Source organism: Mugil cephalus, chromosome 1 (genome assembly GCF_022458985.1).
Source record: "Mugil cephalus isolate CIBA_MC_2020 chromosome 1, CIBA_Mcephalus_1.1, whole genome shotgun sequence".
Classification (NCBI taxonomy): Eukaryota; Metazoa; Chordata; class Actinopteri; order Mugiliformes; family Mugilidae; genus Mugil; species Mugil cephalus.
Genome location: NC_061770.1, coordinates 21,081,719 through 21,096,557, shown reverse-complemented (window position 1 = coordinate 21,096,557; position 14,839 = coordinate 21,081,719). Strand labels below are relative to the sequence as shown.

Genomic DNA, 14,839 nt, shown 5'->3' with positions numbered 1-14,839 from the left:
ACGAGCTTTTCTATCCCTCAAGCCCCGCCCACACCTAGTTACCGTTGCCTCGGGATACGGTCGGAGGTCCTCCAGTTTCGGTGCCAAAAATAAAGGTAAAGTCCTCTTTAATCCACAATTACGCAATTAAACCCGCATCAACATATTTCCAGCCCGGTCTAACATTCTAGCAACTGCTGGCGTCAACTTAGTTTTAGTTGTAGTTTGTGATACGTTTCCATGACCTGTGTGAAGTCCAGACGACTGCGAGCTTCGGCTAACGGGCTAACTACTGGTTAGCAGTTATACAATTATCCTCTGCAAAGTCCTTAAAGACCGGCAGCACCACTCGCACCATTTCCAAAGATTTTAAATACAATGCAAACATTATTTTAAGCTTTCAGATAATATACTGCTTTGTTTCAATGGATTAGAGACGTGTCACTAAACTCATAGACCGTAGACGGATAGCTAGCTGTTGCGAAACTGGAATCGTAAACTTTAACTGTTATATTGATTGTCCTGAACATACAAATCCCGCATTTTATGCAGAAGACACTCATTGACCCTTCAGACTGTGAAACGGTTTTGACACCGGGGCGTGGACAGTGAGCAGCTGGTTAACTGACCTAGATATGACTCTGCGTCTCCAAATAGCCCTCAAAAAGTGTAATTACGAGACTGGAAAGGTTATTGTGCCCTACCGTAATATTTGAGATGACCTGAATTTAATTTGCACCCGCAGAGAAACACTGTTTTTCTGTCATATGTGCGCAAATCCAGTTTTTCTATTGAAACGTCCTCATCTTGAGATCTCATCAGGCTGTCCATATATAGTCTGCAACAGTTGTTTCTGGTTGAGAGACGGAAGAGTCTGTCTGAACGAGAAGTTACAGAATTGAAGAGCGAAGCAGATGATTATCAGATAGTTCGGATGCAGGTGCATTGAAGGAGGACAAGTGGCACAAGTGATATTCAAGGATCCAAAATATGAACTAACAGCCTCTCTGCAGTGCACAGTTTACTCTGTAATGCAGCAGAAGTATGTGTCACCGTTAGATATCCTAACATCATTTCACACCTCCAGATTGATTAGTTTCAGTTGTAGATACAGATGTGTACTTGAATATGTGTTGTTGTGATTTCCAGTGAATGAAGAAAACCTCTCCAGGATGTCGTCTCTGGCCACTTTAGGCCAAACTCTCGGAGCCCGAAGAGTTGTGATGGGGACTCTGGGGAGGTTTATGAGGGACAGCAGGTGCCTCCTTACCCGATTGCCAGAATGCCACTCAGTGCCCAAGACCAGAGGAACGGGTTCTTCCCTTCACCACAGATGCTTCACTGCATCGGCTTCTCGTTGGAATCGTTCGTCATCACCTACAGCCGATCAGAAAACGCCATCCTACAGCTACATCGTTATTGGTGCAGGGTCAGCAGGCTGCGTCCTTGCCAACCGCCTCTCAGAGGATGCTCACGAGTCTGTGATGCTGCTTGAGGCTGGACCTAAGGATATGTGGTTAGGCAGCTCACGGCTGTCGTGGAAGATCCACATGCCAGCTGCACTGACGTACAACCTGTGTGATGACAAGTACAGTAATTACGTTATTTCACTTATCTTTTGCTGGTTCTTGAAATGTTTTAGTGCACATCTGTAAACCTCTGTTGACACATCTTCCAGGTTACATCGATACAAATTTAGATGCCTCAGTATAACAACATAAATACTGTGGTCACACTATGTTTGTTTTAATTATTCCTCAGGTTTAACTGGTACTACCACACTTTACCTCAGACCCACATGGACAACCGGGTGATGTACTGGCCGAGGGGTCGCGTCTGGGGGGGGTCCTCGTCTCTGAACGCCATGGTGTACATCCGTGGGCATGCCGAAGACTACAACCGCTGGCAGAGAGAGGGTGCAGAGGGCTGGGACTATGAACACTGTCTGCCTTACTTCAGGAAAGCTCAGTGTCACGAGCTGGGAGAAAACAGGTACCTAGCATGTACATTTATTTATAAAAGTACATTTCATTCAATTATTAATGCATTGGCTTGAAGGGAACCACATGCCTTAGTCACACACACTCATCAGCAGATTTTAATTTCGATTTGAGATTGAACTGTTTGCAGAAAAATACCATTCCATGGATAGGCTATATTTTATTTCAAAATGACTCTGCTCTCTTTGTGTTTCATCTTTGTAGGTACAGGGGTGGAAGCGGACCTCTTCACGTGTCCCGAGGGAAGACCAATCATCCCCTTCACAATGCTTTTATTGAGGCAGGGCAACAGGCAGGATACCCTTTCACTGATGACATGAACGGATACCAGCAGGAAGGCCTGGGGTGGATGGACATGACCATTTATAAAGGTTCATGAAACAAATAATTACTATGACATCTATAAATGATTGACCATCAAGATCATTTAAAACAGTCTATTTTATGCTTCAGCTTCTGTACTCAACCCACGTGAGTCCTGAGAACAGAAAGGCTAGTTTGTAGTTTGCAAAAAGACACCACTAACAGGAGAGTGAAGAGACACAAAGCAGACGAGACATGTGTTACTGTCCAAATACTTAATACTTAGATGTTAAATGAAGCAGGCCTTTAATAATGTCTATCACCCACTCTTTAAATGTGTGCAGGGAAGAGGTGGAGCACAGCCAGTGCCTACCTGAGGCCTGCTCTGGGTCGACCCAATCTGAAGACGGAGGTGCGCTGCCTGACCACCAAGATCCTGTTTGATGGCAACCGTGCCGTAGGGGTGGAATACACACAGAATGAGCAGAAAAAAAGGGTAAGGAGGGTAGATGTCCTGAGAGTCTTAAAAATGGAAAAGTGGGAAATAACTAATTTCTCACAACAATTCATTTGGTTATTAAATATTTTTGCCCTTTACCTGTTTATGTGATTACTAGACTGGATTTTTCTTTTCCTCTTTTCAGGTGTTTGCAGAAAAGGAAGTGATACTGAGCGGAGGAGCCATCAACTCCCCTCAGCTTCTCATGCTGTCTGGAGTGGGAAACGGCGATGACCTGAAACAACTTGGCATCCCTGTGATTCAGCACTTACCAGGTGCAGTGAATGTGTTTGGGATTAGTGATTAGAAGGTGTTTTCCTGCTTTTTATGTTAAGCCTGACTTTGTGGTTCAACAAGAAGCATCAGCTGATCATCATCATCATTTAGGAACGAATTCCCTTATAATATACCTGTAATGTATTTGTTGTTTTTCAGGGGTTGGTAGCAACCTGCAGGATCATTTGGAGCTGTATGTGCAGCAGCAGTGTACTAAGCCTATCACCCTGTATAAGGCCCAGAAACCGTTCCACATGGTCAAGATAGGCCTCGAGTGGCTCACCATGTTCACTGGTAACCAAAGTCACAGACGCACACATTCTACAACCACATATAATAAATATTTTCCCAACTATTTTAATAATAATTATAACAATACATTTTGAAATATTGAGTTAATGAAAGATGCCGCTTTTTCTAGGTTAAGGTTTCCCACAGTTTGTTTTTGTACCGATGTTAATCATATTCATGTGAAACAGGAAACAGTAGGTTGTGAGTCTCTTAGCTGATTCTCAGGCTTTCTCAGGCCATACCTTTCTGTGGTGTTTTTTTTTTTTTTTTTTTTTTAAGGTGGCAGGTGTTTTTACAGGAGCATTCCCCAGAAATGAAACTTTCCTAATGAGGGTGCACACCGAGCATTTGGAGAACTTTGATGTTAGCACTTACTATATTTCAACACATCGCACTATGAGCAGCTCTTCAGACGAACCAAAATTTCACATACACAGCGTCCGAACACAGCCAGCATGCCTCCTTATCTGATGACATGCAGTCATTCACTATGATAGTTCTCTGCTAGGTTATGGAGCAACAGCCCACTTGGAAAGTGGAGGGTTTATCCGCAGTCGGCCGAACGTCACTCACCCCGACATCCAGTTTCACTTCCTGCCCTCACAAGTCATCGACCACGGGCGAGTGGCCTCCAAAATAGAGGCTTATCAGGTGTGTGGGGCTTGTGTTTAGGCCTTGTTTCTCGTTCTGTTATGGCTATTAATGCAACAGTGTTTTAATTCCAATAGGTTTGTTGCACCTAAAATGATCTCCCTGTTAATTCTGCAAAAGCCAGCACAAAACCTAAAGGCCCAAAGGAGTACTGAGGACTTCCTATGTGAAGTTCCATGGAAAATTATCTGATGAAACACTGGAGTTCTCTAGAAGAGGTGGCCTAATTTTGTTTATAGTCTTTCCCTGGAATTCACCAGCCTCTGTTGGCATGTCGGAAAAGTTCTACCTGCCGTAGAACCTTTCCTACGTGCCACTTCTAGGATACAAGCTTCTAGGATAAAAAAAAAGAAAAAGAAATGCAAATGGCATGTACCAAAACGATAACCACTCTATCTGTCTAATCGCTCAACACTGACTAATCTAGTTATCATGGCTCCTGACAGTGGGTGGGATGTATGAGGCAGCAAGTGAACATTTTGTCCTTTTAGTTAATGTTAGATGCAAAACAAATGCGTTGTTATTATTTAAATCTAGACCGTGGTGTAAGTTTTTTCGGATATGTGTCCCAGACTATCCAAGGTTCAAACCCCTGAGGATGAAACAATATATATAAAAACAAAGGTGGTTTCATTGCATTAATTTGTAGACAGGTCTGATCTTATTTTATGCAAGAACATGTGACATTTCCACCTGCTGAGACAGGAAAAAACAAGGGTAGACTTTTTAGCCTTCAGCATATAGACAGGATTTGCCACGTATTTGTTTTGTTTTGGAAAATCCAACCCTTAAATCTGTGACTCAGAGTGATTTAATACATGAAAGGCACCAACAGTCATGCGTGTGTGATAAATGCCAGATGGGTTTGTGCTGGAGTAATAATGTTCTGATTGTTGTAGGTTCACGTTGGGCCCATGAGAAGCACCAGTGTTGGTTGGATGAAGCTGAAGAGCACCAACCCTCTGGATCACCCCATTCTCCAGCCAAACTACCTCTCCACTGGTGAGATCTGCATTTCCCCTTCGATCCAGCTGTATTTGACATTTCCCTTCCACCCACACACACGATAGTGGCTTAAAATAGTTGTAGTCATTGTCTTCGTCACAGTGACTCTGAATAACTGTGGAAAAAACATAACCTCTCCTCCTCTCAGATATCGATGTGTGGGAGTTCAGGGAAAGCGTCAAGCTCTCCAGAGAGATTTTTGCCCAGAAGGCCTTCGATCCCTTCCGTGGTCCCGAAGTCCAGCCCGGTCCTCAGGTCCAATCCGACGCCGACGTCGACGCGTTTGTCCGCAGAAAGGCCGACAGCGCCTACCACCCGTCCTGCACCTGCAAGATGGGCTCCCCCTCCGACCCGATGGCGGTCGTGGACTCGGACACGCGCGTCCTGGGCCTGGAGCGTCTGCGCGTTGTCGACGCCTCCGTCATGCCCAGCATCGTCAGTGGGAACCTGAACGCACCGACCATCATGGTGGCGGAGAAGGCTGCCGACGCGATCAGGGGGAGGCCCCCCCTCGTCGACGCAGGTGTTCCCGTGTACCAGCCTCCGACACTCGACACGCAGAGATGAACGGAGAGAATGAAGGGAGGACGACCTGACAGGGTTCACAACGTGAGCACAGGTCACACAGTTCACAACACAACAACACAATCCGTTACCAGGGGACAGCAGCGGTGAAGGGCTGTGTGTCACAGAATAACGTGGAAAGGGTTGTCTCGTTTATGGCCTCTTGTGTTTGGTCAGTTTTAACAGTTTATATCCAGTTGTGGTGTTCGGACTGTTTTCAGGAGAAAAAGGGAGCAATGCACCTCACCACAGCAAACTCTCACACATTTATTTACTCAGCTGTGAGCAAAGTAGTCTAATGGAAGATTTTTAAATACTGCGCGAGAACTCCATACATTTCACTACTACTAACTACTACAAGACCTTTTATAGCCTTAACGGCCCTCACATGACATAAATAATGCCTCAACTGTCCTCTCCATCAACCCTAACACAGTTTAGATAACATGTCAATCCTCTCTGCACTTATACACTTCTCTCTTTTAAACATCTCTCTGGTCTCACAGTGGAAATGACTGAAGAGGCTATTTACTAGAAGTCCTCTTTTCATTTCAAGGAATCCTAATACTAAGAAAACTGAAAACGAGATGTTTTACATATATGAGCACTGACAAATTGTTTTCCTCTGCGATTCACGCTGTTTTTTTTTTCGCCAGACTTCATAGATTTTATCTCAGTAATGTGGTTCGCAGCAGCATTCAGTCTAAGCCATTCAAAGTCGCTGCTCTGTCTTATCACCTCTACTGTTGTCTAACAATCAGCAGCCTGCAGAGCTCAGCACGTCTCAGCAGCTCGCTGCAAAGCCTTCGTCTTCCTTTCTGAAAATGTGCGACCCAACACTTTCAATCTCAACACTGGATCTGATTTAGACCTTGGTCTTCTGCTGATGTGAAGTGTGAGAGGATAATAATCAACCACTCATCAATGCTTGCGTGCTTATGTCTGGAAAGGTTCCTAGACTTTAGCCGCACGGCAGGTGAAGATGAGGACAAACATTCAAGCTGCTTCTTCCTTGGAAAGTAGGATCTGTTTTTTGTTCAACTGGAATGACCCTGAAAGCACTGAGCAGGGGTCAGAGAGAAGGCAACACGACTTTACGCTATCACACTAACCTACATTAAAGGAAAGTCCTCTTGTAATTCCTCTGCACATTAAACCTGCCCAGTGTGTGTGGTTTATATTATAGGGCCCACACCAAGTGTTCAAACCCTTGGATAGTTCCTCTCTTTATCCGTTTCTTAAATGGAATCATGGTCACAATGTTTTGACATCACTTATTGGTTTTGGGTTTTTACAAAAAAATTACAAAGTAATGCAATTTAATTAAAATATATATGCGATGTAAAAACATGTGATTGCAAACGTTTTGACTGTGACCGTCCTGTGCAGGAGGGCGACTCTGACTCATTCAGTCACTTATTTAACTCAACTGACCATGATTCCATGTAAGAAAAGCAGTAAACGTAAAAATACTCTTGATGTTGATCTTATATGTTCCCTTTAGCCTCATGTAGCCGTATAATCTACGTATTAATGGATTCAAATTATATTTCAGAATATTAAATATCAGTATTTTGCGTGTGTATGATCTAAATGTATTGTGATGTTTACATGAGCCGATTACATATCAGATGAAGTGATGTTTATAGAATGTGAGAACACGACCAGTGCCTTTAAAATCCTCCTGATCTCACACCGTCAGTGTTAATCAGTTTAACCAATGAACACGTATGAAGTATTGATTGATTTGTTGATTTTAACCTGTCTTAATGATGTTTGCACTACGCCGCAGTGTGTCTTCAGTGATTGTTTACATTATAAAGCAGTTGTTGTACAATGACGTGAATGTCTGAGTCATAATGAAGGAGTGAAAGGATCATGAAGGGAAAATGACTGAACTTCCTTAAAGCCGTCCTGCCTTTTTTTTTTTTTTTTTTTTTGTCTTGTACTGACTGGGAACAGACGTCCTGACCTTGTCCTCGTGTCTTTATTATATAAAATTCATCAGGTTTGTTGGCATTTCAGGCAAAAATTCAAATGTACAAAAACAGGGCTTTAGTTTGAACTGGTACAAAATCTAGAAGATACTGGTACATATGCTACAAAGTAGATAGCGCTAATATCTTTCTTTTTTTTTTAATTTTCATACAACAAATGGGTAGAAAGCAGAAATCTGTACAGGTTTTTATACATGGCTGTCATTTCATAGACATCTTGTAAAGCATTGTACAAAAAAAAAATATAATAAAGCTGTGATGCACAATAGAGTAGTTGTGTTCTTTGTTATTTTTGCGTCTGGATAAAACTAAATGTCGACGTGTTTGGATGAAGTGGAGATGATTATTGTGCTCTGGCGTCAAACTCGTTAAATAAGCACCCAGCGGGGATTTACAAATTAAGAGTTTGTCCCATCTTTGTCACGTGTGTAGACATGTTGGCGCTGCTTTAGGAGCTAAAAAATAAATAAATAAATGAATAAATAAAACGCGGCAATAACTCACCCTGTGTTGGACTCTATGGCTTCTGAAGTTTTCTAGATCCCTCCAAAATAAATAAAGTCATCAAACTCCAAAACAGTAAAACCGAGTCTTTGGCAGAATTTACACAAATCGTAACATCATAATAGTGTAATTACAAATATTCCAGATCACCGTCAACCCATCAGAACTTTGGGCCCCTCTGATCATTGTCACTGCAGATCTTTGCGAGAGCGTAACCCGTAACCACAACCACCTTCCTCCCCCGCCACAACAGAACATCTGCAGGCCGAGAATCCAGTCCGGCCTCCGGGCTGGAAAACCTCCCCACATCATCTGTGCAACTGCAGCCTTCGCCACAGTTTCCCTGACGGGTTAACCAGCACGGGCGGACGGTTAACAGAGGTAATAACAACAACGCTGAGCCTAAATGAAACACAATTTACATGCATAAGTCTTATTTATTACGCTGCGTTGGCCAGTTCAACTCTTCAGCTGCTCGAATCCTGATCCACAAACTGTCCTCTCGATGTCTGCGTCTCATAATAAATGAGAATTGTTTTTTTTTTTTTATAGAAGCCCTTTGATTGCTGAAACCCTGACGGTTTTAAAAGAGAAAAGCGAGAGAGAGAGCAGCACAGTTGGCGCTTTTAGACGTCGTTAAAGTTGGCAGTGGTGCAGAAAAGCTGGTTGGTGGCGGAGCCAACGAGCAGAAGTGTCGCTTCTCCTCTCTTGCTTTTGTTTCACCTGGTGTTTTCTCTGCAGAAACTGAGCTAACCCCCGCGCTAGAGCCGCCCTCTCTCTGCTGTGGGGTTTCAAATCTCATCTAACATGTAGACGCTGGTGAACAGAAACTTACAGCGTCCTAATCTGAGTCCCACATCTGACTCGTCACGGCAACAGGGTAGTGGGGACGCAGCAAGAGAGGGGAAAAAAAAAAAAAGAAAAGAAAAGGAAAATCCATGCGCTCATGGCGTTACTCAGCATATTTGACTCATCATATATAAAGTATGGGAACTGAGGATGTACCGGAGGAGATGCTTTTCAGATGAGTCAAACGCGACCTCTCTCTCTATGTGTGAAACGTGGTGCTGAGCCACATCTCCCTGGACTGATTCACATTGTTACTGTGCCCCTGTAGGGAATGATGGGGGTGTAATCGTTTTTTTTATCACGTGAGCGCATGAGTAAACGCGTCGGATGCCTGGATGCGGTTTCACAATCCCAGCCTGCGGGAAAAAACGAAACGCTCATTTCCAGTAGCACTGTGGGAGACAGCGTGAAATGAAAATAATAACATGTCATTTGATTGAAAAGACAGCTAGGAAATGATGTTCACTCTGAGGTGGTAAAGAGGGAGGGCTCCGGGTGTGTTTGTATATCCTCTGTTGTTTTGTTAAATACTGAGCGGCATCTGCTGTAGCTCTGGAAGTGAGATGTTTTTCATTAATGTTGCTTTTAAAGGATTTCGGTCGGGACCTCCTTCGCCTTACATTTTCATTTGAGATGCATCAAAGAGGCTGCAGGCGGGATGACGTTCGTCTAAAAATGCCGAAGGCTAAAATAATAATAATAATTAAAAAAGAAACCTTCCCTGAACAATATATCACCTGGATGGCGGCGTGTTTCTGTCTGCACTGAGAGGCCTCACCTTAACAGCCGTCAGAGTCGGACGCGTTTCTTCTTTGTTTATCTTGGCCGTGTAGACTTTAAATTCCAATTTGATGCTGGAGATAACGCAGTTTCTCCCTGCATGCCTTAAGACCTGTCAACTCATCCACTCTGTTGCCGTGCAATATATTTACCCTTTATCTGATATTTATCTTACAAAGTTTTTAAATTTGTATTCGATTTCTGTTTAGCATTCCTGCCGTATTTGGAGCCGTTGAAGCGAAACAAAATTTTCATGGAAATCTAAATGAAGAATAAAGAATAATTTACTAGTTGACTTGTTTTCAGTGAAACTCCCTCAACACACCTTCTTGCCTGTACTTGTGTTTTTGTGTTAAACTGTATCTTGCGGCCTGAGGCTTTGGCAGGTGAATCATGTTAAACTCATAAAGAGCACACAGTCTCCTGTGATACTCTTTAATGAGCTTTAATCGCCTTAAGTGTGAATCCTCGTCCTGACCTTTAAGTTTGTAGGATCAGCTGAAAGGATGACAGGTTCGTTCGTATTCATGGCGACTTTAAATGATGAGGTGAAGATCTGTGTGGGGGGACGTGTAATGTGAGCCGTGCATTGATTCGAGGGCTTTTGCGTAAACCTGGGATTTTGTGTTTGTGTAAAGGAAGAAGGAGTTAGAGTTACAGTGTGTGTGTCAGCGAGCACGAGGAGCAGGAGGATATGCCTGAGGACAAAGTCTTTTCTTTTTTTTTTTTTCCTTTTACTGATATGTCGTTTTGTTTTTCAAGTCAAAAAGCGAGACGAGTTTTTTGAATTTTCGTTTTCTTAACCTGAAATCCTGAAGTGTGAACGAGAGCAGCTCGACTCAAACAGCTGTGGGAAAAAAAAAACTAACTAAAACATATATATATATTATATGCTTTTACATCAAGTTTTATGTGTAATTTGAACCATGGAGATGAAACTGTGTCTGTTTGTTATCATGACCAATAAAAGGTTAAAATCACATTTTATATATGTACATAAAATTGAACCGGATGAAGACATTTTGCAGCAGAACAGCGTTGGCTTCTCTCTGGGGATCGTACCGCTAAACCCCGTCTGTCTGTATATTAACTGAAAAAATAACAATTAAATAAGCTTATGTAGGAAACATTTCAAGCATCCAGTCTGTAACCGACTGGAATAGTGGCACGTTTTTTTTTTTTTTTTGTTTTTTTTTTTGTTTGGCTCTTCATGTTGAGTAAACAGTGTAGGATTCATGGCCGTGTTAATAACTCAAATAAATCTAAAAGGGTGCAGCTGACAAAAAAAACAAAAAAACAAAAAAAAAGATGACAGGCCCCACCCAATACTGCGTGGATGCACTCGCCCCTAACGTTAAAGCTGATTTAGATCAAACCCTCAAACTGGATTCGTCAACGCTGTTAAACGTCCACGGAGGAAGCAGCCTCCAGGGAGCCGGCTGGACGGTGGACGGATGCTCTCTGGGGTCAGGATTTGCTCAAACGATCTTCTCCAGAAACGTTTGTGTTCTGCGCCGAACAGAAAGAGAAAAACAAGGCACTTTGTTCTCTAATCCGTCCCTGTTTCACGAGACGTCCCCTCATCGCAGGGTCAGGTCAGGGAAAAGTTCAATTGAAAAAACCTAAAGAGACTCGGCTGCTATAGAGAAGTGATGCATATCATCTCGTCCGTCAGGTCCTCCTCACATTTGGCAGCCACGTACGGCTCCTCGTCGCTGTAGTCTCGGATGCTGTGGTCCCTGAGGTGGGGGATGCCGTTGGGGTCCGGGCTCCCCGCTCCGCCGCCGTTGCCGTTCCCCATGCTCCCGTTCAGCAGGTGGCTGGCGGCGCTCTCCATCTCGTCGATTGTCATCTCGCAGGCGTCCGCGATCTCGTGTTTGGTCACCGACACAAATTTGGGGTCCCTGGCGTATTTCCCCAAACCCTCTGATATCAGCACCTGGAACCAATGAGAGACCAAAAAAAAAAAAAAATTAAAAATACTTGAAGCTGAAAACATTCACACGGGTGAATGAAAGTCTCTGGAAACTAAATGTAAACTTTGGCACGCTTCAGAAATTGCAGCGTGAAAGCAGAACCAAATGATAAATGAACAGATCTCCTGGTCAGGCGTGAGAACGAGTTTATGCATAAGTACCATCCATGGAGTCGACAACACATCCAGTGGTTTTCTACTCACCGCCTCCACCAGACTGGTGGCGCTGCCTCTCTTCTGGAGGAAGCGACTCTCTGCCGGCAGCTGCAGGCGGGACGGAGAGTGGCTGCAGCTCGGAGGGCCGTCTTTACCCTCTGTGTACCAGGAACTCCTCTTCACTGCTCCGGGGAGGCTGCCCACACTGCCCGAACTACGCCAGTCCACCTGAGCACACACACACATACATATATATATATATATATATATATATACACACCGATAAGGCATAACATTATGACACTTTAGCATCCAAAACAGTTGTGACTCATCAGTGAATGGACATTGTTGTTAGTGTGGGTGCTACATGTCTAAGAGTTTCCCTGCAGGACATTAAACTGTCAGAAGATGGTCCATGTCATTCACTACTACTACTACTACTACCACTACTACTACTACTTCTTCTTCTTCTACCACTACTACTACTACTACTACTACTACCTCTTCTTCTTCTTATGTCATGGTGTATGTGGTACTGCGTCACTGTGGTAGGACCTGTATGAGTGGTGTGTAGCTGGGGGAGCAGTCGCGGCTGACGGGGGAGGCAGGAGGCGTGGCCCAGGAGCGCAGCGACCTGGTCGGTGACAGACGGTGAATTCTGCTGGCGTCAAAGCCGGCCACAGCCATCACCTGAGGGAGTGACAGCAAACAAAACAGGCCTCTTAGAGAAGGAGAGAGAGGGGAGGTATTCATACTACTTTTGTTATATATATATATACATAATATATCAATGCATCACAGTATTAATTCACAGAGAGTGTGTACCTGTTGCTGGACCAGGTGTAGTGGAAGAGCAGTGCATGATGGAGAGAGGGGAGCGTCGTCTTGACTACTTCTTCTGCGAAGACACTCGAAGCTGAACGTCGGTCTGTTGGTGGCTGAGGGACACGAGAACTCGAAATGATCTCTGGACTTTACAGAAATTATGATGACTATAAGAATTAAAAGAAGAAGAAGAAGCTGCGGCTCACCTTGAGGTGAAGGTAAAAACCATCTCCTAGGCGACCGCCTGCCATCCTGGTAAATGGGCTGCTGGTCATCGTCATAGTAACCGTCAGGCTGGTGTTCATCCCTGGAGGCTTCGAGTTCCAAATCCACCTCTGCCTCATCACGGCAGTCCTTTCTGGACAACCTTTGACACCGAGAGAGGAAAAGTTAAACGAGAGCCCTCGTGGAGAGAACACCTCCGTGAAGTCAGGCGCACCACGCTGTCGTCACGCCGTACCTGTCCTTAGTGAGCATGATGTCGTCTTCATGAAACTCCTCCCCGCTGTAGTATTCTCCGGAGCCCCGCTCCTCGTCACTGTCCCTGCCCCCCGCCTCCTCTCGGCGAATGGTGGGGTAAAGACCTCCGCCGCTTTCTGACCTGGTATCGAAACAGCAGGTCACACTTACACTGACTGATTACACAGGGTATAAACACCCACCCGCCAGTTTATTAGGTACACTAGCAAAAACAAATCCTGCAATTAATCCAGCGTCCACTTAATCCGTTATTCAAGGGAATGATCATTCTGGAGGATGTATGTAGTTTGTGGTGTGAATGAACATGGACACCGATCAGGCATTACATTATGACCACCCTCCTGATATTGCGTAGGTTGTGTTTGTGCCTGTAAAACAGTTGTGACTCATCAGAGAATGGACACGGGTCTTCTGAGGGCGTCCTATGGTGTGTTCTTGTGCTGTTCTTCATGTCTTTTTTTAGTTGTTCCTAAACTGTTTTGTCATTGCTATGGGGTGGGAGTGTCTGGTCTGGTCTGGTCTAGGTGGGTGCTACACGTCTAAGTAACATCCACACGAATACCACGTCCAAAAGTTTCCCATCAGAACACTGAGTTGTCACAAAATGGCCAGCGTCACTCACTGTCAGTGGTCATAAATTTATGGCTGATCGGTGTTCTGCAAGTATCTTCATTTACTGGGCTCCCTGCTGCAGTTTTTAGGTTTCAGTGTACATTCAGTGCACTTTACCATTAAAACATAAATACTGTGATTCATCTATCTGACGCCAGTGACTCAATCACTCACCGTCATCATAAAGTAATTTTTACATTTTATTAGCTATGTAAACCAAAACCAGTCTGTCAGGTGGTTAGGCCCCTGTACGTACCTAATATAGGCTTCGTAGTAGCGCGTCCTGCCCCAGGGAGACGAAGAGGAGATGGTTGTCACGCCAACGGGATTGTTTTGGGAGCAGCGTAGAAAGAGAGTACACAGGGCGGGACACATAGTGATTAAAATGTTTCTGAACGCATGTGAACAACGTGTTTCTGGAAAGATGGAAACTCATGACAACAAGTCGTTCTAACCAAAAACTTGATTAGGTTGATATTTGGATATTCCTTTAAAGGCACACACACCCTCAAACAGAAACTAAATGTATGCAGATACCATCAGAGGTAAAGGAGCAATGATGCATTCTTAATAGAGTAATAAGTATTTTGTTCTGCGTCAGAGAACACTGAATGATAGCAAGCAAAAACAAACAACTACATACTGGTTGCTTGGGGCCTGAGGGCTGATATGGCTCAAACGCAAATAATGAGCTACTATCCTGACAACCAATGAACTACTATGCATACATTTTAATGCATTTTACACTTTAGAATGAATGTTTGGCATAAGAAGTGCAGTATGAAGTTGTTGCAGGCATTTATAAACTAAACTCACTAAATAAATGCTAAAGAAACATAATGAGGCGAATTATTCAATGAATAAAACAACTATTAGTTGCTTGTATACAGATGATGATGACTTCTCCAGTGCTTTGAACACCAGGTGTGCTCAGGATAGGTGTCAGCTCCTCCCCTGTTTTCTGGATTGCTGATTACTTGTCTGACAGGCCCCAGTTTTTGCGGCTGGGTGGCTAATGTAGGGCGCACCACAGGGGACTGTCCTATCTCCATTTCTTTTCACTCTGATGTCACCTCTGATTTCTGATACAGCT

The 14,839-nt window shown here is 43.9% G+C and overlaps 2 protein-coding genes across 10 annotated transcripts in view; one reads left to right on the top strand and one right to left on the bottom strand.

Annotated features, from left to right (window-relative positions):
- The first annotated feature begins 30 nt into the window (after window positions 1-30).
- On the top strand, window positions 31-7,835 carry chdh (choline dehydrogenase). Its single transcript, XM_047573714.1, has 10 exons — window positions 31-95; window positions 1,129-1,567; window positions 1,741-1,971; window positions 2,184-2,350; window positions 2,627-2,778; window positions 2,927-3,056; window positions 3,217-3,351; window positions 3,857-3,999; window positions 4,899-5,001; window positions 5,153-7,835. Exons 2-10 carry the CDS (start codon window positions 1,152-1,154, stop codon window positions 5,569-5,571), a joined length of 1,896 nt encoding a protein of 631 aa, XP_047429670.1. The 5' UTR covers window positions 31-95; window positions 1,129-1,151; the 3' UTR covers window positions 5,572-7,835.
- Window positions 7,537-14,839, bottom strand: part of cacna1db (calcium channel, voltage-dependent, L type, alpha 1D subunit, b) — a 100,388-nt gene continuing 93,085 nt past the window's right edge. For all 9 annotated transcript variants that reach the window (XM_047573658.1, XM_047573634.1, XM_047573645.1 and 6 more), the window contains 7 exons: window positions 14,003-14,029; window positions 13,115-13,255; window positions 12,861-13,021; window positions 12,655-12,767; window positions 12,385-12,519; window positions 11,878-12,057; window positions 7,537-11,637 (listed from right to left, as the gene is read on the bottom strand). In XM_047573658.1, coding sequence (XP_047429614.1) covers window positions 11,338-11,637; window positions 11,878-12,057; window positions 12,385-12,519; window positions 12,655-12,767; window positions 12,861-13,021; window positions 13,115-13,255; window positions 14,003-14,029 — 1,057 coding nt within the window. In that variant the 3' untranslated portion in view covers window positions 7,537-11,337. The remainder of the gene's footprint in view (window positions 11,638-11,877; window positions 12,058-12,384; window positions 12,520-12,654; window positions 12,768-12,860; window positions 13,022-13,114; window positions 13,256-14,002; window positions 14,030-14,839) is intronic.